The 27927-nt window shown below is 46.5% G+C and overlaps 1 protein-coding gene across 1 annotated transcript in view; it reads left to right on the top strand.

Annotated features, from left to right (window-relative positions):
* Window positions 1-806: 806 nt before the first annotated feature.
* TMEM132B (transmembrane protein 132B) overlaps window positions 807-27927 on the top strand; it is a 709727-nt gene continuing 682606 nt past the window's right edge. The window contains exon 1 of the mRNA XM_033956153.1: window positions 807-1231. Within this exon, the coding sequence (XP_033812044.1) occupies window positions 1150-1231 (82 nt within the window). The 5' untranslated portion in view covers window positions 807-1149. The remainder of the gene's footprint in view (window positions 1232-27927) is intronic.

Below are 27927 nucleotides of genomic sequence, written 5' to 3'. Positions count from 1 at the left end.
TTGCTCCCCCCTCAGTTCCACCCCCCCCACACACTTTTCTCTCATCTCTCTAACCCTGCCCCTCCTGCTTCCAGATTCTCCTCTCTGACCCCCCCCCCCCGCCCCTCAAGATTCACTGTTGGGCTCTTCCATGCTTCTACCTGACCCTAATGAGCAGAGGCTCTATTTAAACCGAACCGGTTTTTATTTTCCTGTATGCTTAAACCAGCGGTTAAATAGTTTGCCTAATCTAATCAAAACTCTGCCTGGATAGTCGCATAAAAGCTGGGTCAGACCCGAACGAGAGCTAGCTGACAAGCCCGTGAGAAGAAACGGCTGCTTTCAGCAACATTTCACCCCCCCCCCCCGTATATATTTCTGGCTGAGAGTGTATTAGGGTCCACTGGACTGGACTTGAACTGTTGCCCAAACGTTCAAGGGAGAATCGCTGGACAGCCCCTGGGCCGGAGCTGCTGGGGTGCCCCAAAAGTCACGCAGGTCGGCGCAAGACTCTCTCCCAAGTTCTCCCGAAATGCTGCATTTTGTGTCTCTGTTCCCCCCCCCGGCGCCCGGCTTCTCCCTCCCCTCGCCACCACACCTGCTTCTGCCTCCCTCCCGGGGTGGAAGCTTCTGAACGGGAAACCCGACTTTCCTCAAGTGCTGACCTCCCCCCCCTAAGCTTGGGTGAGCCCGGCCTCCCCCCATTGGTGAGCCCGGCTGCCTGTCAGCGAAGGACCTGGCTGAGTTGCCCCACCCCCACCCCAAACTCCACAGATGAAGGCGCGTAGGGAAGGAGCTGGCGTCTAGCTGGGAGGGAGGGCGCGTGCAGCCCGGCACCTGCACCACCTCCCCTCCCCTCCCCCCCCTCCGATCCATCTTCCTTCCCCCGCGCCTCAGCAGCTCAGAAGGATCTGGCGCGCGGAGCAGAAACTCCTGCAACCCTCCTCCCTCCACCCCCCCCGATCGTCAACAGTTGCGCAAGGAAGCCGAGCCCGGCGGGGGGGAGGAGGATCGGACCCGGTCCCGAGCGTCGAACGGCAAAGGAGGATGAAGCGCGCTGCCCACCTCTTAGCCGGCGCTCGCTCGGATTGCTACCTGCCCGCTCCGATGCCGCTCCCTCGCTTCTCCTAGCTTTACCCCCCTCTGGAAGGCTGGGAGGGGCGGCCCATCATGTCTCCGGGGCTCGGAAGGGAGAGCACGGTGCACCTGCGCTCGCTCCTTCGCCTCCTCCTGGCAGCCCTGCTGTGCAAAGGTAAAAATCTAGAAAAAAAAAAAAAAGAGAGAAACTTTTCCTCTTTGCCTGTTACACTCGCCACTTCAGTTTTTTGGGTGCCCCCCCCCCCCCTAAGATCTCTCGCTAGTGCTGCGAATCTTGCTGGACAGAGCCGGCGATCTCTCCCTGCTCCAGCCTCCCCTGGGCGCGAGCACGCTTCAGCCCACGCGTGATTTTCGATGGGGTTCCTCGGTGGGTTGTTTTTTTTTTTTTTAATGGGCAGCAGTAGAAGGGGAAGGGGTAAAGATCCCTGCCCCCTCCCTCTCATATAATATGCTCTGTTCCCCCCTCTCATAAATTCAATTGTACTCTTTTACGGTAAATACCGTTTATGCTCTGTATTAGTCCTTCCTTACTTAAATTGTCAATGTAAACTAGTTTGACCCTCGATTGCCTTGTTATGTTCTTCTTTTTTCAATTGCACTGTATGTAACTCATCTATTTGTTGTGAACCGCCTAGAACTCCCTGGGTTTGGCGGTATACAAAAATAAAATAATAATTATTATTATTAAAACGTGGACCTTACGGACCTCGCGGATCTAAAACCGCGCATCCTTTAAAAAAATCACCTGCGGTTTTAGATCCGTGAGGTCCGGGTTTTACCCCTTCCCTTACAGAAGTTCCCTGGGCAGACCTCCGAATTCTTTTCGTGTGTTCCTTGTCCTGGGTGCGTTAAAGCGCAGACAGGTGTGGGGATGTGGGCTAACTTAACTCCCCCCCCCCCCGGGAGGATGGTGGTCAGGGACCGGTGACATTTTCATAAACTATGGGGATCCCGCTGGATCCTAGATTGGTCCCGATCTGGTATCTTAACAGGTAGCATAGGCTGATCCGGACAAGTAAATCCGGAGGTTACGGGGAGGAACGTCCTGCAGGTCAGATTCATGTGGTCCTCTGATTTCCCTTGAAATAATAAGAATAAAAAAAAAAATGCAAATAAATCCTTTAGCTTAGGGTTATTTTGATTCAGGGAAAGAGTGAGGGTGGGTATGCGAAGAAAGCCTAATCGGGTTTTCTTACTAGACAGGTTTTAAAATCCGGATGAAAACAGTGGAGATTTCATAGATAAGAGATCTTTATTCAATAAAAGTTCGTCCCCCGGTAGCGGTGGTGGAAATAGTGCTTGAAAGTGCTTCTGGTCTATGCTTGTGTAATGCTGGAGTGTCTTTTGTGATAAGAAGGGGGGGGTTTGAGGTTATAGCTGGGTTGCCACATTCAGAGGTGAAGCACCTTATTCCTGGCACACTTCTCCCTGGATGAATGAGTTTATATCTGTGATATTCTTATAGGCTGTGGTTCTGGATTTGCCATGCTCCTTTGATATACAGTGTGCCTATTCCAGTCTACCCGAGGGGGGTGCTGAAAAGTTCTCAACCCAAACCGACCAGCTTCCTAAATTCTGAGCGTTATTTTGCCACTCTTTAACTGAAAAGGGTGTTATCTTATTTTGTTAAGTGCCAATTTGCAGAAACGAAATTTATTTAATTCGTTTTATTTCCATCCCGTTCTCCCCAAAGAGAGCAGAACGGGTTACAGGTTAACCTACCTAAACAATTTGCCATAGACACGGTACAATTTTTTTCGATACAAGTTTTTATCCTAACTTGTTCTGTGTGTTTTTTTTTTTTTTGACGTCGTTTCAGATCATTCGTTGACATTCTCTTCTTGGTTGGGCTGAGAACTTTCCAGCGCCCCCTGGTATTGCTGCATGGACCATATAATCGGTGGCATTATAATTAACTTTTGGCGTTATTAAAGTTTGGGAAAATAAGCTCAGTCGTCAGCTTTCCAAATGGTGTGGCGTTTAAATAGTTTCGATGTCAGATCACATTGGAAAAGGGTAAGGGACCACCACTCCTTCCCTGCGGTATTTGGACAGATATTTGTGTATATTTGGGTTTTTTTTTTTTTTAAACCAGAGCATCTTTTTTTTCAGGGTCCTATGGTATTTTGCGTGGCCTCTTCCCAGATGTTCGTTAATAAATTAAGGTGGTTATAACCCAGTGAGCCCCACCGCTGCTGAATCTCAGTCTAGCTCCGTTCTAGTCACCCTGGCTTATCACTTTTGCTGTAGTTAATGCTGTGTTCTCTGTAAGGAGGCATCTGTGCATGCATTAGGCTGGCACTATCTCTTTGTAGATTAATACTAATGACCCCCATTGGGTGAGAACTCTGATCAGATAATGACTGAGCTTGATTCATCATTGCATGTGTTTTTTTTTTTTTTTGCTAAGCTGCTCTTTACTCTCTATCCTCCCACTGATGGCAAAAATGCCTTTGCTTAATGGAAACACTGTACCTTCAGGCAATCAAGAAAATAAGAAAGTTAAGTAAGGAGAAAGGAATAGAAATACACAGCACTCATGCTGCAGACGCTTATCTAGGCAAGTATTGTCTGGATTTTGTGCTTGGATGTGGTGGGGACAATTGTATAAAGCACCCCAAAAGTTAAGTACCAGAATGCTGGGTGCTAAGTGCAGATTTTGTTATTGAAGATTAGCAGAAGTCAAGTTTTATTAATACTTGATATACTGCTATACGTTCCTAAGTGGTTTACATCATACATTGTTAATTAAAAGTAGGGGGTATTACAAACATGATTAAAATGTTAAACAAATCATAAACCAAACTAGACACAGAAGGGAAACGGGTGGGAAGGCATTACTTAAAAAAAAAAAAGAGAGATGGGGAAGGAAAAAACACAAAAGGGCACGTGGAGAAATTTGCATCGTGGCCCAGGTCTAGATCTCGTACGCATCTTTAAAGAGAAAGGTTTTAAGCATAGATTTGAATTTAGAGCAAATAGATTCTTGCCGCAGTGTTGATGATGAGTTCAACAACATTGGAGCTACCACTGAAAAAACGGGTCATGTCGTAGAATAACTTGAGAAGGGCATAAATGTCGGCCTAATGCTGCACTTTGGTGCATAAATGACCCCTATTATGTAATGTGCGTGTAATTGTGTGTGACGTTCGTGCCCTGCCCGTGTGAACGTCGCTTGCATTTGTGCACGACGCAAGCTGCATACTAACTCCCAGGTTCTATATACTGTCGGTGGCATAGCGAGGGAGGTTGGCGCCCTCCATCCCTCTTCCCTGCCGCTTGGGCACCCCCTCTTCCCCTGCCATTTGGACCCCCCCCCTGTGTACCTCTTGAAATGCTCGCCGCAGCGAGCAGCATTTTCCACCTGCTGCTCACGCCGGCCTTAGCTCCTTCTGATGTCACGTCCTGATCTTGTGACCAGGAAGTGACATCAGAGGGGAGCCGAGGCTGGAGCGAGCAGCAAGCGGAATTTTGCTGCTTGCATCAGCGAACATTTAAAGAGGTACGTGTGTGTGGTGGGCAGACTATGCCCAGGGCAGTCTGCCCCCACCCCTTTTACTATTTCACTATAAACCACAACTAAATTTGTGCTTGCAGATCTGTGCGCATTCCCAATATGTGTGCATAACTTAATTAGTTCGCAAGCCAGTTGTTGGCACCAGTTGGCATTAATTAGAATTTACATGCACAACCTTTTAAGGGTATTCTATAAAATGGTGTGAGTAAATTCTACTTCATGGATGTCTAAAGGGGGCGCGGGCGGGTCATGGGTGTTTCTGAAAGTTTGACGCACTGTTATAGAATACGCCTGATCCACACACGGTTTAGGCGCAGGGGTTTATGCCAGGGTTTGGCTGGCATAAATGGCCGTGCCCAAATTTTAGTTGGGGATGGGGTGCTCTGCGTACTCTATAAACTGCAGCTAATCCCGGATGTGGTATATAGAATGGCGCCAAGTGCACAATTGATTGGCGCCGATGTGTTAGGCAACATAAACAGAAGACTAGATTCATTAATTGATGAAAATCGGCACAGTGTTATGCTGTAATGGGCACTCAAAAGATGAGCGCTCATTATAAGATAACCCCGAGGGCCGATTTCAACACTCAGATTTGGGCGCTAGGACGTACGCCTGCTGAAACCGGTGTAATTCCCGGTGCCCAATTTGGGTGCACATCCCCAGTATTCTGTAACACTGCGCACAAATTGCGGGAATGCCCCTGATCTGCCCGTGCGTCTCCCGCGGATGCGCCCCCTTTTGGGTTGCACGCTATGGGATTTGGGTATAAATTTTGTTATAGAATAGCTCGTAGCAAGATGTGCGTGCAAATCCAAATGGAACCCAATTAGTGCTGCTCAATTGTTATCACTAATTGGCTCATTAGCCAGTTTAGTGGGGCGCATATTTTGCATCGGCACCCAGTTTTGGGCATCATATATAGAATCTGGGGGTAAGGGGGCAATTCTATAAAGTGGCATCTAGAGACGGGCACCATTTTGGCACATCAAAGACGCCATTAGTTGACAGATAAAGGTGCCTCTGTGCTCCAGGCGCTGTTCCATAAGGTAACGTCTAAGAAATTTGTAAACCACTTGGGTCACCTAGGAGCGCCAACTTAAACCTGGCAAAAGAGGGTGGAACTACAAAATGGGCACACTAATGCCAACTTTATGCTAGTATTTATTTAATTAGTTTTCTATCTCGTTGATCCCAGAGAGCTCGGAACGGCTTACAGGTTAAACATATACAGTTAACAGGTTACAATTACAATTTGACATAATTAACAGTACACTTCTCCCTCCTTATTCGCGGTTTCAGCACTTGCGATTTCGATTATTCACGGTTTTTAGCTTGCTGGCTCCTCCCCCCAAATTACGTCAGCTTGCGTAAAGAAATCGCCGATTCCCGGCACTTTCTTCACTGTGTTTTGCTTCTCCCTCAGGAACAGGCCAGGTTTCCCACCCTGTGATTCGCGGTTTCACCATCTTCACGATGGTTTTTAAATAGAAAACGGCAAATAACGTATGAAAAAGTGATTTGCGGGTTTTCAGTATTTGCGGTTCTGTTAATCCCCTATCACAGCGAATACGGAGGGAGAAGCGTACAAGTTTACAATACAAGGTTGTAGCCTAACTTGATACAAACGCTGCTGATCTCGGCATCAAGATGTCATTATTAAGTGGATGGCATTGGGACACAGTTTGTAGAATTGCCCATGATTTTAAGATTATTGGATACTGCTTAACACCCAACTAGCACTTGTGCACAAATCTGTAACATTCACATGTGAACGTGCTATCATGCCGTAATCTTGGCATGCTAAAGGCGCTTACATTTAGGCGCTAAGATTATAGAGTTAGGATGTGGGGGTGTGCCTGCTAAGGTAACGTGACCTGCAAGTGACACGTTTAGTATGTACACTTCTCCCTCCGTATTTGTGGTTTCAGCAATTGCGGTTTCGATTATTTGCGGTTTTTAGCTTGCTGACCCCTCCCCCCCCAAATTACGTCAGCTTGCATAGAGAAATCACTGATTCCCAGCACTTTCTTTGCCGAGTTTTACCTCTCCTTCAGGAACAGGCCAGGTCTCCCACCATGTTATTTGCAGTTTCACCAGATTCACAATGGTTTTTAATAGAAAACAGTGAATAACATATGAAAAAGTTATTCGCGGTTTTTCTGTATTCGCGGGTCTGTTAATCCCCTATCACAGCGAATAGGGAGGGAGAAGTGTATTTTTTGGGTGATATTTTAAACTACTGAATATATACCAGGGATCTCAAAGTCCCTCCTCGAGGGCCGCAATCCAGTCAGGTTTTCAGGATTTCCCCAATAAATATGCATTGAAAGCAGTGCAGGCACATATGTCTCATGCATATTCATTGGGGAAATCCTGAAAACCCGACTGGATTGCGGGCCTCGAGGAGGGTCTTTGAGACCCCTGATATATACAAATCTTTATCTTTATTAAAATTATATATACCGCAGAATAGCCAAAATGGCATCACAGCGGTTTATATCAAAATGAAGGCCCTCTTTCACTAAGCTGCGGCAGAGGTTTCTACTGTGGCCCAGGAGTTCTGTGAGCGTTGGAGCAACCGTGTGCTAAACGCTAACGCATGCATGTTAGTCTATGGACACGTTAGCGGTTAGCGCGCGTGTATATTTAGCGCGTGCTAAACGTGCGCTAAAATGCATAGCGCACCTTGGTTAAACAGGGGGAGAGTGTTGAATTGTGAATGAGCACTTATTTTGGTCACGGGCACACAATTTTTGATAGCATTTGGCTTCAAACCCTGACCCTTTGATGGCTTTGAATCAACAAACCCCCTTTCCTCTTTTGTTTAATGCATGGCAGCGAAAACGGAAAGGGAAGATGGGTGCGGTAGGTACCCTGCTTTTCAAACTCCTTTCTCTGCTTGTTGAGGAAAAACAAAATGCATACTTATTGAGAATTTACCACTTTTAATCTAATCTAATCTTTGGTTTATACACCGGGTCATCTCCCAGTGGAGCTCGACTCGGTTCACATATAATTAAGACTAGAGTATATAGCAGAAAATGTAGGAGAAGGAAGAACTAATTAAAAACTAAAGTACATAAGAAAAGCATAAGAAAAATAACTATAATATTAACATTTTGTTGAGGCTTTAGTTAAACCATTTAAAAATTGCCAAAACAACAAAGTTTTCAGGAATTTACAAAATAATTGCAGCTGGTCTAAAAGTCTAATGGCATCAGGAAGTTCATGCCAGATCTCTCCAAACTTGAAAACCTTTAGTATCTTTAGCAAGATTGAACTGCGCTTTTAATAGCTTTCTTCTTCTGTTACTCCCCTCTTTTTCAAGAGTGTTTAAAAAGAATCTCAGAAGCTGATCTGCGAGGGTGGAATGTAGGTTGCTGGGATATTTTTAATAATGCAGGGCACATGCTTTTCAGAGAGCCTTATTAGCATGTGATATCATCTTTGGTTTTTGGTTTTTTTTTATACGTCACCTGTTGTAGTCTACATAGACTTAAAAATAATGGGGGAATTTAGTAAATTGAATCCAACGTTAGGTACTGGGATGATCTGGGCTAAGCTGAGGGCTCTCTATGGAGAGCGTCCTTTACACAGAAACATAGAAACATGATGGCAGATAAAGGCCAAATGGCCCATCCAGTCTGCCCATCCGCAGTTACCGTTGTCTCCTCCCTATTGGCTAAGGCTCTTTACACCTGCGTTCTGATGTCATAGAACTTTATGGTTATAGAAACATAGAAAAACTTGATGCCAGATAAAGGCCAAATGGCCCATCCAATCTGCCCATCCGCAGTAATCATTATCTTTTCCTTTCTCTAAGAGATCCCATGTGACTATCCCAGGCTTTCTTGAATACTAGCTTACCATGCATTTTGTCCTGATTCTGGGTGTGAGCACTATTGCCTGCTAAAGGCTGGTGTAATTCTGGTGTCCCATGAAAGCCACTAAGTGCACAAATACAGACATTCTATAACATCACACCTAAATTCTAAGAATGCCCTTGACCCACTCATGCCCCTCCCATGGCCACACCCCCTTTGGAGTTGCACACTGAAATTTAGGCGCACATGTTATACAATAGATCCATGGGTAATTTCTAATTACTACCAATTAAGTGCTTGTTCACGCTAATTATTGATTGTTTGCACCTAGTTAGCTAATTAGTTTACACATGGATCTGTGATCCACACCCAGTGGAACAGTGATTTGAGCTACAGCCTCAGCACCCTGAGGTTGTGGGTTCAAATCCCACGCTGCTCCTTGTGACTCTGGCAAGTCACTTAATCCCCCATTGCCCCAGGTACATTAGATAGATATTCCACCAGGACTGACAGGGAAATATGCTTGAGTACTTGAATGTAAACCACTTAAGCGATAAATGGTCTATAAATACTAAAAATAAATACATCAATTTGTGCATCCTGGCAACCTCTACAGAATCCAGGGAAATGTGCATACCCCCTTTTTCTGTAACCAGAGCGCTTAAAATTATCACCGATTGTATGTGTAGATTTGTAGAATTTTACCATCCATGTGGTAAATAAGTGGTCAAAGAAAAAATTGTACCTAAATCCTGCACCCACTTATAGAACTTCCTCTCTAGTGTTCTTGGAGTAACAAGGCACACAATCACTGTTTTCTACCCTTTAGACATGGCTTAACTTGTGCCTACAATTAGGTGCATGCGTGCCAACTTGAGCTCTATTCTATTACAGTAATTTTGGATGCAATTACCATTATAGAATTCTTTATTTGTTTTTAGCATTTATAGACCAAGGTACTCAAGTCTTTCTCACTATCTGTTCCGGTGGGCTCACTGTCTGACTGACTAATGTACCTGGGGCAATGAAGTGTTAGTGCGTAAGTTTTGGCACACTTCTTGAAACTCCCCTTATGTGCTCCCTGGCGTTTGGATGATGAAGCCCTCTCCTTGCTGTCCGCACCTTGGGATTCTCTGGCTTTCTAATCTTGTTAGACCCTCTCCTTTTAAAAAGGGGACATCTGGCTTTGAGCTGGTGGGGCACAGGCCCTGTCAAAATATAAGCAGCTCCTTGATCTTGAAATGTGTGTCTCTGTTTCAATTCTGCAGAAAACCAATTTTCCCCAGGTAGAAGCCTTAACCCCATTTTTCTCTGCCTTAAATAAATATAAAGCTCATGAGGTTCTATATTTTAGAAGTCATGCCTCTGGTTTTTTCAGTGTGCTTGTCAAAGTATGTCTTCAAAGCTCTATTAACTGACATTTGACTGACTCCTTTAGCTGATCAACACATTCTCTTTAGGTTTCAGCTGAAAAATAGTTATATAAAAATCAATAGAATTCAATTTGATTTGGCGCATTTTGTTACTGGAGTTGATACATATTTTTAGAATGTTATTCGAAATACCAGTCCTGGTGAACTAATCTGTATTGACTCAGCAGATCAAAAGCAAGTTGCACATATATCCAAGGAGCGTCAGAATTATTCCACGCTATGTGATTAGGAGTTTATTCTCCTCACAGAGCGACCTCGGTACAGATCCAATATTATGGTTTGAACTTGATCTGAACTTGCGTTGCCCTTGGCTCTTTGAACATTTAACTCTTACTAATTTATATTTTCTTTTACATTTATCTTACTTTTCACATTCCATTAATATTATGGAGTTGTTGTTTTTCCCTTATAAATTTTGTACTTATGCTGCATAATATATAATCCTGTGACTTCTAGTAACTCTATTGAAATCTATGTTCAAGGACAAGGGGCTTGGCTGTGAGATGAAGTTAAAAGAAGTATGAGGAAATAATCTTTTATTGAGAGGGTAGTAAATACTGAGATATAGGAGTATGATATACAGTACTATAAGTTATAAGTTACAGTAAATCCTAGCTGGATAGAAAAAACTGCAGTCTATGTTTAGGCCACTGAGTGGCACTGTTTTACTTTATGGGTTAAACTATTGTGTGCTACTTAAAACGTTCTCTACAGTTACTGTTCTCACTGATCTACTCGCTCCCTTGTCTGATGCTGTAAAATGATGAACAGCACTAAGCCCCATTTTGCCAGCGTGTCCAGCAGGAGCAGTAATATTAGAAACTGAGGCATTTGAGAAAAGAGCATCTCCGTTTTACACCATTTTTCATTGCTTCAGCCTGGGACGTTGCAGGTTCCCAGTTGCAGCAACCCAGGTAATGGTCTTCAAATTTGGTCACTGTCTGGTAAAGTTGCTGATGGTAGGATCAAATCCCCCTTCCCTGATATTGCCAGAGCTTTTTTTTTTCACTCTTCGTCAAAATCTTCTTCTTCGAATCCACTGGCATCACCATCCTCTTTGACCTAATCAGACCCTCTCCTGCTCCTGATATCATGAATACCTAAGGTTACCAGATTTTCTGATGTAGAAACAAAGAGACACATGACCCTACCCTGTTCTGCCCCAGCCCCGGCCTGTTCTGCCTCTAGCCCTGCCCCATTCTGCCCCTGGCCTCACCCCCACAAGGCCTCGTCTTTCTTCTCCAACCTCCAGGCTGTATCTGGGGGGGGCCTCCGAGCATGTGCAGATGCATGTGATGTAGAAAGGGCTCCGAGGCCCTCCAGCCACGGCCGGAAGTTGGGGCTTTCCAAAGCCCAAACAAACTACCGTATTTTGGAAAGTCAGTCCAGGCACCCAGACAGTCCTCTAAAAAGAGGACATGTCTGGGTTTACCCAGACATCTGGTAACCCTGTGAATACCCAACCTCCATCTCTTACTGAGGACTTTCCTTGGTGGTCTATCAGAGAGCAGGAATGATCCACTTGCCTCTGCTCCGTTGAACACCTGAGTTCAAAATGGTACTTCAGACCCCTAGTGGTTAGGTCATGATATTACCAGTAGGGCTCAAACTGCCAAAGAATCCACTATTTACACATCTAGATACTTCTAAAATGATCTCCTTTTGATATTATATAGGCATGATAGGGTAGTAGATGCGTGGAATATTCTCTCGTTAGAGCAAGTGGAGACAAAGATTCAGTGGCGTAGCGAGGGTGAGAGTTGCCCATGGCGGTGACGCCCCTCCCCACCCTTTTCTCCACCCCACCTCCTCCACACGCTCCTTCCTCCCCTGCTCGTGCACTCCACTTTCCTTCCCTGTACCTCTGTAACGTTCCTGGTGCAAGCAGCAACCCCCAAGCTGCTGTTGCACTGGCGTTGGCTCTTCCTCTGATGTCACTTCCTAGGCTCGGGTCCAGGAAGTGATGTCAGAGGGAGAGCTGATGCTGGTGCGACAGCAGCTCGGGGGTTGCTGCTTGCACCAGGAATGGTACAGAGCTACGGGGGAAGGGAAGCGATACTCACGTGCAGCAGTGGGGGGGGGGGGACATGTACCTGCACCCTCACGCCGCCCCTCCTTACTACACCACTGTAAAGACTGAATTCAAGAAAGCGTGAGACTGGCACGTGGAAACTCTTAGGGAGAGGTGGAGATAGTGGATGCTGCGGATGGGCAGACTGGATGGGCCATTTGGCCTTTATCTACTGTCACGTGAGATGGAGCGTTTAGAGCAGTCAGATGTACTTTGAGTACACGGGAAAAGGTCTAGTTTCCCTTTACGAAGGCTTGTGCATATGGTTGATAATTGCGGACAGTTTTTGTGGAATAGACATGAATGTAGTAAGGAGGTAGTTCTTTCATAGGCACATGCTTATTCTCTGTGGAATTGTAATTAAATTGCACTGCGGGGTGTAGGAGTAGGAGGGTTTTTTGAGTAGGCATATGGGATGTGTTTGGGAATTTAGTGTCGGTGTGAGGGGGGGTGTAGGAGGTACAGAGAGAGTAGGCGGGATAAATATACTGTACTGTATTTCCCCAATTGTAAGACACCATTGATTCTAAGACGCACCCCCCTCCCCTTTTTACAAAAGTGGGAAAATAAACCCTCAGTTCAAAGACACATTCCCATTTTGCAAAAGTGAAAAATATGATAAAAAAGCAGAAGAAAAGCAATATAAGAAGTGTGGTATTTTGAAAGTAAACTGTTGAGGAGTGTGTGCGGGTGTGTAGATAACGTATTTTTCCATTGAGGTGTCCTGAAGCCACATGATTTGCAATTTTTGTCCTCAATTCTAAGATGCTGTCGAACATAAGCTGTGCATACTTTCCACGCACATTAAAATGAGCAAAAATGTGCATATTAGAATCGAGGAAATGCGGTATTAAAATTTAAAGGTACAAGAGGCTGCTGAAAAGTTCTCATCCCAACCAACAAAGTTGGGGCAGTCTACATCGAGGGCTATATACTTAGTCCAGTGATTTTCCACTTTTTTTTTCATTCCATCGGAAAGATAACAGAACGAAAAATGTATAAAATTGCTGGACTGAGTGTATAGGCCTCGATGGAGACTGCCCCAACTTTGTTGCCTGGTCTGAGAACTTTTCAGTGGCCCCTCATATGTTGTCATTGTACTGTTATGATATACTTTTTATTGTATCTGTATACAGTATTTTGAATTGTTGATTCAATAAGCTGACCTTAGAAAAATTAAAAAAAAAATCCCCCCAAATAGTATAGCTGTGAACAGATATAGATCATCTGGCCTATCCAGGGGTTTTGGGCTACTGTTCAATTGTCTCTAGCTGTGGTAAACTAGCTATCATGCAAGTTTGACCAGGCAGGATATCGTTTCATATCCAAGTCAATTTCTTGTTTTTCTTGTTTGGTCTTCAGGCGTTCTAGGTATCTGAGCGTACAAGTCGCTGCATCCAGGTTGGGCATCCCATGTCTCATACCCAACTTCCCTCACCACTGTTTCTTAATCTGTTTTAATCATATTTAAATTCCGACACCTTTAAGTGATGACCTTAACTCTCTTCCCGGGGCTGTGATTGCCCTGTAGCTTCTCTGGCTTCATTTGACCTGAGAAACAGAAGATCTGACCTGGTTTAATCCGGGACCTTGTGTATGAGGTTTTTACATAGGTAGGAAGATAATTCATAGGATAGGGGACAATTTGTAGGAAAACAATTCGTAGGATATGACAGTTGGTAGGAAGAAGAAGTAGTACGAAGTTTCTACCAATTGTTGTCCTACTATTACATCTACCGATTGTCCCCCCCAAAAAAAATTCCCCCCAGAAGAAAAAGCAGCTTGGTGGAAATTCCTCTCGAAGACTCCCCCATGCCCCCCAGAACAAGAAGCTTCTTCTCTTCCTCCTCCTGTGCAGTTGTTCATAAATCCACAGGCAGCAGCTGACTTAGAAGTGTTCAGTCTGATGTCAGCCGATACAGAGGGAGCTTCTGACGTCAGAAGGAACGCTTCCAGATTTCCATGAGGTTCTTATAGCTGGCAAGAAGGAGGAGGAAGAGAAATATTAGATCTACTTGGAGAGGTACCTATGATAGGTAGAACAACAATTGGTAGGACAACAATTATCCTACCAATTGTATCCTACGAATTGTCATCCTACCAATTGTCAGGATCCCCTGTATGAGAGCACATGCTTATTACTACCCCAAGAAGGTTCTGTCAGTCTATGGAGGGCTCCACATTTTGTTGTGCTTCCTGTATTTTTAAGTACCTTTATCCAAGTTTAGGCGATGAACTCTTAAGAGGGATATATACTTCACCAATGATGCTGTTGAAGGGCAATGTAAACACCATTTTTCACAGAAAATCAGTTTGTTCGAGTTCAAACACAGCCCCACCACTCGATCAATTTTCCTGTCACTTAAGATCACTTTAAAAGTGTTGATTAAACTCCATCTGTCTCTCAGCACTACGGGTGAGGAGAACCCAGTCAACTGAAGCATCAGGTTTCTACTTTTTTTTTTCTTCTGGTAGATGTGAAAATGTTGTGATGCCTTGTTATGCTATTGTTAGGTATCTGCTGAGAGAGGTATAGTGACGACAACTGTGGAGATTTCTCGTAGCTACCATAGCGGTCTGGAAAATGCATTCATGCTGTCCTTGTGGGCAGTTTCATCACAAATACCGTATATGTTCAACAGGGACATTTATTTTGGACGTGTAATCTATATGGCTGCAAGGGGATGCTGCCGTGTTGGTACACTCCCAGATCTTTCCATGTCAGTTGGGCTGGGAAAAAGAGAGGGCGAGGGAATGGGGACTTGCATACCGCCTTTTTGTAGCTGTGGCATTTCAAAGCGGTGGACACTAGAGGATTAAGTGACTTGCCCAAGGTCACAAGGAGCAGCACCAGGATTTGATCTCACAACCTCTGGGTGCGGAGGCAGTAGCTCAGTCAGCGAGCCACGGGATGGAGGGAAGAATGGTGCTGTGCAGAGTGTTTGTACAGAGACACCAAGGATGTCCTATTCTAAAGAGTAAGATTTGCTGCCCCAATGAATGAGGTATTTCTTGCCGGGCATTTGTTATAAATTCAGCATCATGGTAGAAGGGACCGAGGCTTGAGGAAGGGGCTGCTGGTTACTCTTATTGAAAAGTAATGCCTTTGAGTGTACCTAAAAAATGGATTTTTGCATCTTGAGTGACATCCCAGTGTTACTCCTTGTGAGCCTGGACATGTCACAAAATCCTCCATTGCTTCACATACAAAATAACTGACCATAAGACGCACCCTAGATTTAGAGGAGGAAAACAAGAAAAAAACCCATTCTGAACCAAATTGTGTACTAATATATACCAGGCCCTGCACCCAGCCCCCCTCACTCCCTGCCAAGCTCTTCCTCGCTGTGCCACTGGCCAGAATATTAGCATTTATATGTATGTGTGCAAATACACATGAAAATGCCAGAATTCAGGTTTATGTGCATTCTTGTCACCTAGCTCTTTGCCCCCCCCCCACACCATTTCCTTTCACATAGGCTACTGACTGGTTTGTAAGGACTTTATTGTTACCGACCTGAACTGGACTCTCGGTTGGGTATATTCATTGGGGATATCCTGCAAAGTTAACCGGTTTTGCAGTTTCAAGGACAGGTGTAAGTCACTCTTAGCGTTACCCTTCTCCTCTACTGCCAATTTCAGACTTCGTTCCTTTCATCTAGCTTCCCCCTATGCTTGGAATAAATTACCCGAGTTTCTCCGTCAAGCCCCTTCCTTGTTTAAAAGCAGACTGAAAACCCTCTTTTTTGATATAGCTTTCAATCCTTAACCCATCTCCTCTGCCCTCCAACCCAGCCCGCTGATTTACCGTTCCCCTTAACTGTGTCCATGACATTCTTTTTGTCTGTCTTGCCTGTTTAGATTGTAAGCTCTTTCAAGCAGGGACTGTTTTCTTATTCTTTGTGACTCTGTGCAGCGCTGTGTGCGTCTGGTACTCTATAGAAATTATTAATAGTAGGAGTAGGAGTAGAAGCCCTGGATAATTAGATTAGGTTTCACTTGGAACTCTGTTTAGCCATCCAGTTGCCTTATAAGTTATTTTTTAGTGTTTCTATTTCTGGTTTTAAATTCCAAATTTAGGTGTTTATTTTCCAGCTAAATTAGGGGGTTGTGGGATCAGTATCAGTTAGAAGTTGTCGCCACATATAAAAAATGCTCCTCCACATCAATTTAAACCAGTGACATTTTTAAGTGGTGCCCTTTAGCACAGAAATACACATGACAGAAAATATTTTTATGTTTTGTAAAGCGACGCAGAACCATGGAAGCTGATAAAAAGAAACAAATTGGGTGAATTCTGACCTAGTTTGGGAATGAGCAAGAAGGACTGGATCCATTCTTTGATATGTTGCCAGATTGGCAATTGTTGGAGACAGGCTGCTGGGCCTGATGAACCTTTGGCATTACCCTGGTATAGCATATCTCATGTTCCTATGGTAAAGCTTGCTAGTTTGTTAAGGTGGTTAATTACATATAATAGGTACCAAGCGTCAAGATATCTTTTCAGTAATTGCCCCCCAGCTTTGGAATATTCTTCCAGCCCCAGTAAGAGAAGAAAATAACTTAGACTGCTTTAAAGCCCTGCTTAAGACTCATTTATTATAAGATGTGAAAGTAAATGGACAATACTCGGACTGGAAGGGCGTCACCAGTGGGGTGCTGCAGGGCTCGGTGCTTGGACCCATGCTCTTCAACATCTTTATAAACGATCTGGACATTGGTACAACGAGTGAGGTGATTAAATTTGCGGACAATACGAAGTTATTCAGAGTAGTGAAGACACAGGGAAATTGCGAAGATCTGCAATGTGACATAATCAAGCTCGAGAAATGGGCATCAACATGGCAAATGAGGTTCAACGTGGATAAGTGTAAAGTGATGCATGTCGGTAACAAAAATATCATGCACGAATACAGGATGTCCGGGGCGGTACTTGGAGAGACCTCCCAGGAAAGGGACTTGGGTGTTCTGATCAACAAGTCAATGCAGCTGTCCACGCAATGTGCGGCGGTGGTGAAAAGGCGAAAAGAATGCTAGGAATGATAAAGAAGGGGATCACGAACAGATCAGAGAAGGTTATCATGCCGCTGTACCGGGTCATGGTGCGCACTTACCTGGAGTACTGCGTCCAGCACTGGTGGCCGTACATGAAGAAGGACACGGTACTACTCGAAAGGGTCCAGAGAAGAGTGACTAAAATGGTTAAGGGGATGGAGGAGTTGCCGTACAGCGAAAGATTAGAGAAACTGGGCCTCTTCTCCCTCGAACAGAGGAGATTGAGAGGGGACATGATCGAAACATTCAAAATACTGAAGGGAGTAGACTTAGTAGATAAGGACAGGTTGTTCACCCTCCCCAAGGTAGGGAGAACGAGAGGGCACTCTCTAAAATTGAAAAGGGATAGATTCCGTACAAACGTAAGGAAGTTCTTCTTCACCCAGAGAGTGGTGGAAAACTGGAACGCTCTTCCGGAGGCTGTTATAGGGGAAAACATCCTCCAGGGATTCAAGACAAAGTTGGACAAGTTCCTGCTAAACTGGAATGTACGCAGGTAAGGCTGGACTCATTTAGAGCACTGGTCTTTGACCTAAGGGCCGCCGCGTGAGCGGACTGCTCAGCGCGATGGACCACTGGTCTGACCCAGCAGCAGCAATTCTTAAGTTCTTATGCCTTTAACATTTCAATCTTCTTCTAGGTCACACAAGTTCTCCTTTCAAAAGAATCAAATCACAGCATTCCCCATCCTTTTGTCCTTTCCATAATTGTTTGCTATCCTATATTGATTGTATTTTTTCCCCATCTTCCTTCCGTATCATGTTAGTCTAGTTCAATTTGTCCTATTTGTGATATGCCATTTGCTTAAGTTGTTTTGATCTCTTTTTAAAAATTGTATTTTTACTGGTGTTTTTTATTTTGTATTCCCAATTATATTATCTGTAACTCGCTTAGAGGTTGGATAAGTGATAGTATCAAATTTTAATAAAAACTTGAAAGTGATGATATTTTGAATACTGTAACCTTTAAGCTGTTTTTCTGCAGAAGCAGGTAACCCAGCGTATAACTCTCTATTTAAGTCAAAGGCCAATCTGAACCAAATGTTGGAATTAACCATTATTTTTCCTCAACCAAACTTGAATATGAGCCAATATTTGAATATCTCTATGGAAGCCAAACCGGAACAGAACTGTAAATAAAAAAAGTACTGGTTATTGTTTCCAAAGGAAAGTCAAATGGCATGGTCCACTGCAAAAACTGAACTGTTACGAATCAGGAGCTGCGTGTCAAAGCAGCTGCTGATTGGTAAGGCCCGACTTTAACATAGAAACATAGAAACATAGAAATAGATGGCAGATAAGGGCCCACGGCCCATCTAGTCTGCCCACCTTAATGTCCCTCCCCTACCTTTGCCCTGTGAATAGATCCCATGTGCCGATCCCATTTGGCCTTAAAATCAGGCACGCTGCTGGCCTCAATCACCTGTAGTGGAAGACTATTCCAGCGATCAACCACTCTTTCAGTGAAAAAGAATTTCCTGGTGTCACCTCGTAGTTTCCCGCCCCTGATTTTCAACGGATGCCCTCTTGTTGTCGTGGGACCCTTGAAAAAGAAGATATCTTCCTCCGCCTCGATGCGGCCCGTAAGATACTTGAACGTCTCGATCATGTCCCCCCTCTCTCTGCGCTCCTCGAGCGAGTATAGCTGTAATTTGTCAAGCCGTTTTTCGTATGGTAGATCCTTGAGTCCCGAGACCATCCGGGTGGCCATTCTTTGCACCGACTCCAGTCTCAGCACGTCCTTGCGATAATGCGGCCTCCAGAATTGCACACAGTATTCCAGGTGGGGCCTCACCATGGATCTATACAATGGCATAATGACTTCCGCCTTACGACTGACGAAACCCCTTCGTATGCAGCCCATGATTTGTCTTGCCTTGGTCGAAGCCTGCTCCACTTGATTGGCAGACTTCATGTCCTCACTGACGATTACCCCCAAGTCTCGTTCTGCTACCGTTTTTGCTAGGATCTCGCCATTAAGGGTATAAGACTTGCATGGATTCTGGCTGCCCAGGTGCATAACTTTGCATTTTTTGGCATTGAAGTTGAGTTGCCATGTCCTAGACCATCGCTCCAGTAGGAGTAGGTCGTGCATCATGTTGTCGGGCGCTGAATCTTCGTCTGTTGTGCATTTGCCCACTACATTACTCAGTTTGGCGTCATCGGCGAATAATGTTATTTTACCTCGAAGCCCTTCTGCCAAGTCTCTTATAAAGATGTTGAATAGGATTGGGCCCAAGACTGAGCCCTGTGGTACTCCACTAATCACCTCCGTCATTTCGGAGGGGGTGCCGTTTACCACCACCCTTTGGAGCCTACCTCCAAGCCAGCTCCCAACCCATTTCGTCAATGTGTTACCTAATCCTATAGAACTCATCTTGCTCAGTAACCTGCGGTGTGGTACGCAATCGAATGCTTTGCTAAAGTCCAGGTACACGATGTCCAGGGACTCCCCAATATCCAGCTTCCCCGTTACCCAGTCAAAGAAGCTGATCAGGTTGGATTGGCAGGATCTCCCCTTAGTAAATCCATGTTGTCGGGGTCCCGTAGATTCTCCTCATCCAGGATCTTATCTAATTGGTGTTTGATTAGAGTTTCCATTAGTTTGCTCACTATCGATGTTAGACTCACTGGTCTGTAGTTTGCTGTCTCCATCTTTGAGCCTTTCTTGTGGAGTGGAATGATGTTAGCCGTCCTCCAGTCCAACGGGACGCTGCCTGTACTAAGGGAGAGGTTGAAGAGCGCGGTCAGTGGCTCCGCCAAGACATCACTCAGCTCCCTAAGCACCCTGGGGTGCAGGTTGTCCGGCCCCATTGATTTGTTAACCTTGAGCTTTGACAGCCCACCGTAGACACTGCTGGGCGTAAACTCAAAGTTACTAAACGGGTCAACTGAGCCAACCCTTGTCTGTAGCTGAGGGCCGAGCCCTGGCGCTTCTCGGGTGAAGACTGAGCAGAAGTATTCATTTAATAGTTGGGCTTTTTTCGAATCCTTTTCCACATAGTCTCCGTCTGGTTTCCTAAGACGTACAATCCCGCCTGAGTTTTTTCTTCTATCACTGATATACCTGAAGAAGGATTTATCTCCCTTCTGGATGTTCTTTGCTAGAGACTCCTTCATGAGGAATTTAGCCTCCCTGACTGCTGTTTTGACGGCTTTTGATTTGGCCAGGTAGTCTGCTCTAGAGTCCTGCTTCCCTGATTGTTTGTAAGAGATGAATGCTTTTTTCTTCTCCTTGATCAGGTCTGAGATCTCCGCAGTAAACCACTGTGGCTTATTGTTCCTTCGCCGTTTACTTACTGATTTTACATAGCGGTTTGTTGCTTCTTGTATGGTTGCTTTCAAAGTCGACCACATGTCTTCCACGTTATCGGTTTCTTCTTGGCTTTGTAGCGCCTGGTGAACGAAGTCTCCCATTTCTTTGAAATTTGTGTCCTTGAATTTGAGGACTTTGGTTAGTGTAGTAGATTTAGTGAAACCTTTCCTGATATTGAACCATACCATGTTGTGGTCACTGGAGGCCAATGTGTCGCCCACCGAGACCTCTGTGACACTTTCTCCATTGGTAAGTATCAGGTCCAGTATTGCCTGATCCCTTGTCGGTTCCAACACCAGTTGCCTGAGGCTTGCTCCTTTCATAGAGTTTAATAGCCTCCTGCTGCTGCCGGAAGCAGAGGTAAGTGTAACCCAATCCACATCAGGCATGTTGAAGTCACCTAGCAATACTGTGTCCCCACGCAAGGTGATAGTTTCTATATCTTCGATTATTTCCATATCCAGGTCATCCTGTTGTCTTGGGGGTCTGTAAATTACGCCAAGATACAAGCATTTGTCCTTTCCTCTGGCCAAATTAACCCAAAGGGATTCCCCAGTATACTGGACATCTGAGATTATCGTGACCTTAATGTCATCTTTAGTATATAATGCTACACCCCCTCCCTTCCTACCCTCTCTGTCCCGGCGAAGCAAGTTGTAACCCGGTATGACCATGTCCCACCCGTGGGAGTCTGTGAGCCAGGTTTCGGATATCGCCACCACATCCAGGTCGGCATTCCTTATTTCTGTTTCCAATTCCAGGATCTTGTTTCCTAAACTGTGTGCGTTGACGTACATAGCCCTCCATGTTATATTTTTGTTATGTCTCAGTGGGGATATTCCTGTTTGAGCTATTTGAACACCTTTAGCATTGTTTGTGTTATTTGTGCTTTCCTGAGGCTCAGAACCACAATGTGTACTCCCCATATACCCAGAACTACAGTGTGTACTCCCCCTAGACCCGGAATTACAATGTGACCCATAAATATGATGTGACCCTACTCCCGACTCACCCCTGACCCAGAATTTCGGTGTCTACTTTCCTCAGCCTCATAAATGTATTGGCATTTTAGTTCGCCTGGTATGTTGTTTGTGCCTGTACCCTCCCCCGACTTACCTAGTTTAAAGCCCTGTGGAGTAGGCGGGCTAGGCGGTGTCCAAGGACATTCTTCCCTCTTCTGGTTAGGTGTAGCCCGTCGTGTCCCTGTAGTCCTTGCAATGCTTCTCCATGGTGCAGAAACCCGAAGTTCATCTCCTTGCACCATCCTCGCAGCCAGTCGTTCGCCCTTTGTATTCGATCCTCTCTGGCTCTGCCCTTGCCCCTCACTGGAGAATTGAGGAGAAGACTACCTGCGCATCCATTCTCCTCAGCTTCTCCCCCAGGGCCCTGAAGTCTTCAGGTATGCTGTCCGGGCTGCTCCTTGCGGTGTCGTTGGTTCCGACGTGGATTAGAACCATGGGGAAGTGGTCTCGGGGCTTGATGAGTCTGTCAATGCAAGCAGTGACATCCCAGATCCTGGCCCCTGGCAAACAGCAGACCTCTCTTGATTGTAGGTCTGGTCTGCAGATTGGTCCCTCGGTGCCCCTCAGCAGCGAATCTCCGATGACCACCACTCTGCGCTTCTTAGGGGTGGGCTGTACTGTTGATTCCGGAGTTGGAACCGTCTGCTGAACAACTACTTTTAGCTCTTTCTCCGGACCTTCCTGTAGCAGCTGATATCTGTTCCTCAGGGCGATATGAGGTGTCGTTGTTGAGCTGTCCTGTATGGGGGAAAAAGAGACAGAGTTAGGTCCTCTGCATTTTCTTGTGGAGGAAGTCACCAACTGCCAGGAGTCAGCGTCTCCAACCACTTCCTGCATTCCGGTAGTTTGTCTCAAGGTGGCCGTTTTGGATGCTATGGGTGTTCCCAGGGTGGTCTTGTCAGGTTCCTGTTCAGCGATCTGAGACAGCTCCTGGATGACTCCATCGATGAAGGTCTCGTCGTCTCGGATACCCCTTAAGCGCTGAACCTCCTCTCTCAGGCTCTTTAGCTCCATCAAAAGGCTTTCGTCCGGTTGAACCATTACTTCTGTCTGCGTTGAGACTGTAGACATCTTTGAGGGGATGGCCTCGGTCTGTACAGAGACCTCTGCCCTCCGTCCTGGTTCTCCTTCCATCTGTACTCGGATCATAGCCATCCCCTGGGTGCTCTCGGTGACTGAACTGCCTGTTTTGATTGAAGTCTTGCTGCTTCTAGTCCTACCTGCCATTACAAAGGTTTATTGTTATTATTTCTTAATTTTAAATTTTTTTATTTTTTTATTTTTTAGGATTTTTGTTAGGGTGGGGGCTGTTAGGTGTTGGTCAGTAAGTGTTGAGGGAGGGATAGAGGTAGTTAGTTAGTTCTTGGTCTGAGGGATGGAGTAGTTAGTTAGTTAGTTAGTTAGTAGTAGTAGTTAGTTAGTTAACAGTTAGTTAATTGTCAGTTAAGAACGTCTGTTTGTTAGTGTGCCTGTTTAGTGAGAAAGATTTAGTAGCTTGTTGGTGAGATAGAAAGTTGTAAGATTGAGAGTTAAAGATTTGGTAGAAAGTTGTAGATTGATAGTTAAAGACTTGGTAGAACGCTAAAGAAAGACTGAAGACAATTGATTAGTTAGCTAGTCTTATAAGATGGGAGTCCGGCTATAGTTGATAGCCCTTTCTTGATGCCCTTCGCAAAGGCGCTCTCGCTAAGGCGAGCGCCTTTGCCGCTCGCCTTCGCCGCGCGCCGAATGGCTGCGCGCCGTTGGCTCGTCCCCTTTTATGGGGGGAGTTTGGCTGGTGATGTCAGGGGTGGGCGGAGTTAGCTCTCGCCTCTTCCCCTGCTAGCACCGCCTTCTCTGCTCCTCTCTCTGCTTCTTCCTGCTAGCACACTCTCCGCTCACTGTTCTGCCATGTGCTCAGAACTCTGCTACCATGTGCTCAGGACTAGGCACAGCTCCTGCAGTCTCCCTTCGGCTGGCCTGCACTGTGAACTCTCTGCTGTTGGCTCGTCCCCTTTTATGGGGGGAGTTTGGCTGGTGATGTCAGGGGTAGGCGGAGTTAGCTCTCGCCTCTTCCCCTGCTAGCACCGCCTTCTCTGCTCCTCTCTCTGCTTCTTCCTGCTAGCACACTCTCCGCTCACTGTTCTGCCATGTGCTCAGAACTCTGCTACCATGTGCTCAGGACTAGGCACAGCTCCTGCAGTCTCCCTTCAGCTGGCCTTGCACTAGAGAGCTGCACGGGAACGGGGACGACGGGAATCCCGCGGGACCCGCGGGCATCCCGCGGGTTCCCCCTTTGGGTCACGGGGATCCCGTGGGGACGCCCCCTAGGGTCGCGGGGATCCCGTGGGGACGCCCCCTAGGGTCGCGGGGATCCCGTGGGGACGCCTCCGAGGGTCGCGGGGTTCCTGCGGGGCTGGATGTACTCAGTCGCGCGGCTCTTCTCCCTACCTTCTCTGGTTGCAGCACAGAGCCGAACGGAAGTCTTCCCGACGTCAGCGCTGACGTCGGAGGGGAGGGAGGGCTTAAACAAAGCTGGATGTACTCAGTCGCGCGGCTCTTCTCCCTACCTTCTCTGGTTGCAGCACAGAGCCGAACGGAAGTCTTCCCGACGTCAGCGCCGACGTCGGAGGGGAGGGAGGGCTTAAACAAAGCCCTCCCTCCCTCCGACGTCAGCGCTGACGTCGGGAAGACTTCCGTTTGGCTCTGTACTGCAGGCAGTGCAGGTAAGGAGGAGAGTAGCCTCGCGGTTCGAGTGGCTACCAAGGGAGGGGGCGGTCCGCCACACCCCGCCCCGGTTGCAGCACAGCCGGCCAGGTCCCCTTACTTTTGTGGCACTTCCCCGACCGACCGACAACAGCCCCGGTCCGACAATCCTCCCTGCCCTGTAGCCGCGAATCTAAATTATCTTCTTACAGCAGCTGTAATAAGGTAATTTAGATTCGCAGTTAAGGGCAGGGAGGTTTGTCGGACCGGGGCTGTTGTCAGTCGGTCGGGGAAGTGCCACAAAAGTAAGGGGACGTGGCCGGCTGTACTGCACCCGGGGCGGTAGAGAAGGAGTGGGGAGAAGGACGCTGAAAGGCCATGGGGAAGACGGGAGGAGGGGGGGAAGGACTCTGAAAGCACTTGAAGACAGAGGAGGGAGAAGGACGCTGAAAGCACATGGGGAATACAAAGGGGTGGAGAAGGACGCTGAAAGGCCATGGGAAGGGCGGGGGGGGGGGAAGGACTCTGAAAGCACTTGTGGAAGACAGAGGGGGGAGAAGGATGCTGAAAGCACATGGGGAAGACAAAGGGGTGGAGAAGGATGCTGAAAGGACATGGGGAAGACAAAGGGGTGGAGAAGGACGCTGAAAGGCCATGGGAAGGGCGGGGGGGGGGGAAGGACTCTGAAAGCACTTGTGGAAGACAGAGGGGGGAGAAGGATGCTGAAAGCACATGGGGAAGACAAAGGGGTGGAGAAGGATGCTGAAAGCACATGGGGAAGACAAAGGGGTGGAGAAGGACACTGAAAGGACATGGGGAAGACGGGGGTGTGTGTGGAGAAGGACGCTGAAAGGCCATGGGGAAGACAGAGAGGGAGAAGGACGCTGAAAGGACATGGGGAAGCAGAGGGGGGAGAAGGACACTGAAAGCACATGTGGAAGACAGAGGGGGGAGAAGGACGCTGACAGGACATGGGGAAGATGGGGGGGAGAAGGACGCTGAAAGGAAATGGGGAAGAGAGAGTAGGGAGAAGACACTGGCAGGGAAGAAGACAGATGCCAGACTATGGGGGAGCAGAGAGAAGAAGATGGGTGCCAGACCAATTTGGAAGGGGGAAGAAAGGGAGAGGCACAGTAACAGAGCAAATGGAAGATGCAGAAGGAAGAGAGACAGTGGATGGAAGGAATTGAATGAGAACATGAGGAAAGCAGAAACCAGACAACAAAGGTAGGAAAAGAATTATATTTCTTTTTTTTTATTTTGCTTCAGGATAAAGTAGTATATTAGTTGTGTTGATAAAAATTTATAAACATTAGAGGCTCTGGTAGAAACCCATTTGCAAAGTATGTATTCTTCCCAATTAATATTTTCAAATTAATAAAGTCTTTTTGCTTATTTGTAAATGGGTTTCTACCAGAGCCTTTAATTCAGTAGCATAATTAAATGAAATAACTATTTCTGAAGTTTATATGGACGGGCGGGGACGGAGGGGATTCCTCGTGGGGACGGAGGGGATTCCTCGCGGGGACGGGTGGGGACGGAGGGATTCCTCACGGGGACGGGTGGGGACGGGTGGGACTTTGGCGGGGACGGGTGGGGACGGGTGGGACTTTGGCGGGGACGGGTGGGGACGGGTGGGATTTCTGTCCCCGCGCAACTCTCTACCTTGCACTGTGTAGTGCACTTTAGTGCAGGAAGAGGCGGTCGGAGCATACAGCAAGTGATTTCCTTCACTCGCTGGCGCTCCGGCTGCTCGTATTGATCCCGAGATGCGTGTACAACTAAATTGGCAAATGAGCCAATTAGCACCAGAGATTGGGCGCTTAGCAATCAGTTATTTGCGTTAATCTGCAACATTTTTGGATTGGTAAGAACGTTTTGCTAAGCACTGCTCTATTAAGATCCGCTCATAAATCTTGTAGCGCATAACTCAAAAGGGGCGTGGCCATGGAGTATTACTGAATACCGGGGATCCATGCCAGGATTCACACCGGGTTTCAGTGAGTAGAAATCCTTGTGACCAAAGTTTGATGTAGAAATCGGTTCTAGGTAATATTCCATAAAGGGCACAACTCGGAGGGCCATTTGTAGAACAGCACTCCCAGTGGTATGGCGAGGGTGAGAGGCGCCCGGGGCGGTGGGCCCAACCCTACCTGCCCCTTTCTGCCATGCCTGCCCGTCCCTTTGTATCTCTTTAAACGTTCCCGGTGCGAGCAGCATCGCCAATTTGCTGCCCGCATCGGTGTTGGCTCTCCTTCTGATGTCGCATCCTAGGTGCGGGTCCAGAATGTGTTGTCAGAGGAAGAGACGACGCTGGTGTGAGCAGTAGGTTGGGGGTTACTGCTTGTGCCGGAAGCCTTAAATAGGTATGGGGGAAGGGGTGCACGTGTGTGGTAGTGAGGAGCGGGGAAGAGGATTGGTGCTGGCACTCCCACCAAAATGGCGTCCTGGGTGGAGTGCTCATATTTTTTCAGCACCATTTACTGAGCTCAAACTCAGGGGCGGCAAATTTCATGGCGACACCAGAAAGTATTTCTTCACAGAGAGAGTGGTTGATCATTGGAACAAGCTTCCAGTGCAGGTGATCGAGGCAGACAGCGTGCCAGACTTTGAGAATAAATGGGATACCCATGTGGGATCCCTACGAGTGTCAAGATAAGGAAATTGGGTCATTAGGGCATAGACAGGGGGTGGGTAAGCAGAGTGGGCAGACTTGATGGGCTGTAGCCCTTTTCTGCCGTCATCTTCTATGTTTCTATGTTTCTATGTTTAGTGCTATGTGGGTAAGTCGGTATCTCTCAAACTTCTTTAGCTCCGGCACACTAAACGGAGCAAATGTTTTCGCGGCACATTATAATTGAAATTATACAATCCAAAACCAACAAAAAAATTAAATTTGAGAGTTATTTAAAGTTCTTTAAGCTATGTATGGGTAATTGTAACAACATTGCAGAACCTCCTCAACATCCTCACAGGCTTCTCTTCATTCATCTGGCATCCATCCCAGGCCGATCTGTCCCTACTTTCCTTAGCAAATCCTCTATTTATATGGGGGTTGGGAAGGTTACAGAACATGCCTGACTTACCCGGGATTCCTTGTTCTGGGTCTTTCCATTCGCTGAAGGCTGTTGGGACTCCACCTCCCTCAAGGGGATTCTAACCCAGGATTTCCTTCCACTTTCCTAAAAATCTAGAAAAATCCAGTCTGGCCGTAAGACTGATGGGAGATGTAGTCTCACCCGAAGGGAAAGAGAGCCTAGTCTTCCCTGGTCCTACCCTTAAGCAGAAAACTAGAGCTCCCCACTGTGACTCTCCAAACATGATAGGCCTCTATGCTTGTCACAAGATGCAGAGACTTAAGGTAGTACTCTGTAAAGTGTAGTTACTTACCTGTAACGTAGGTTCTCCGTGTGACTGACTCATCCTGCTTGTCCTAGGAGAACAGTAGTTGTACAAGGTGCTGTAATTATAGAATTTACACTGTGACCATCACCTCAATGCCTGAGTTTCAGCACCATTTCATTAATTTTGCCCTAAGTTATAGAATAAGGGGACGTGTGCATAAAAGCTTCCCCCATCATATTTTAGGGGCCTTTACCCAAACCTCACCCAGTATGAGGAAGTCAGCAGCATGCTTTCCAGACACCAATGCTGGTACGTTTTATTCATGCTCAGGTTACGCACATGAACTGAGCATGTGCGAGTGCAAGGCATGCTAGCCTCAGCATCTGGAAAGCCAAGCCACTGACCTCTTTGCACTAGAAGGTTCAGGTTGCGGAGCTCTTCAGCTGGCAGGGCCTGGGCATCCCTGCCAGCAGAGGTAAAAATTTAATATGGGGCGAGAGCAGAGAGGAACAAATGGCTGCTCATGCCACCCCCCAAAAAAACTGGCTGCTGGCTACACCTCTGTTTACATTCCTATCTT

The sequence above is a fragment of the Geotrypetes seraphini genome, chromosome 8, assembly GCF_902459505.1.
Source record: "Geotrypetes seraphini chromosome 8, aGeoSer1.1, whole genome shotgun sequence".
NCBI lineage: Eukaryota > Metazoa > Chordata > Amphibia > Gymnophiona > Dermophiidae > Geotrypetes > Geotrypetes seraphini.
This window is presented reverse-complemented; position numbering and strand designations above follow the sequence as displayed.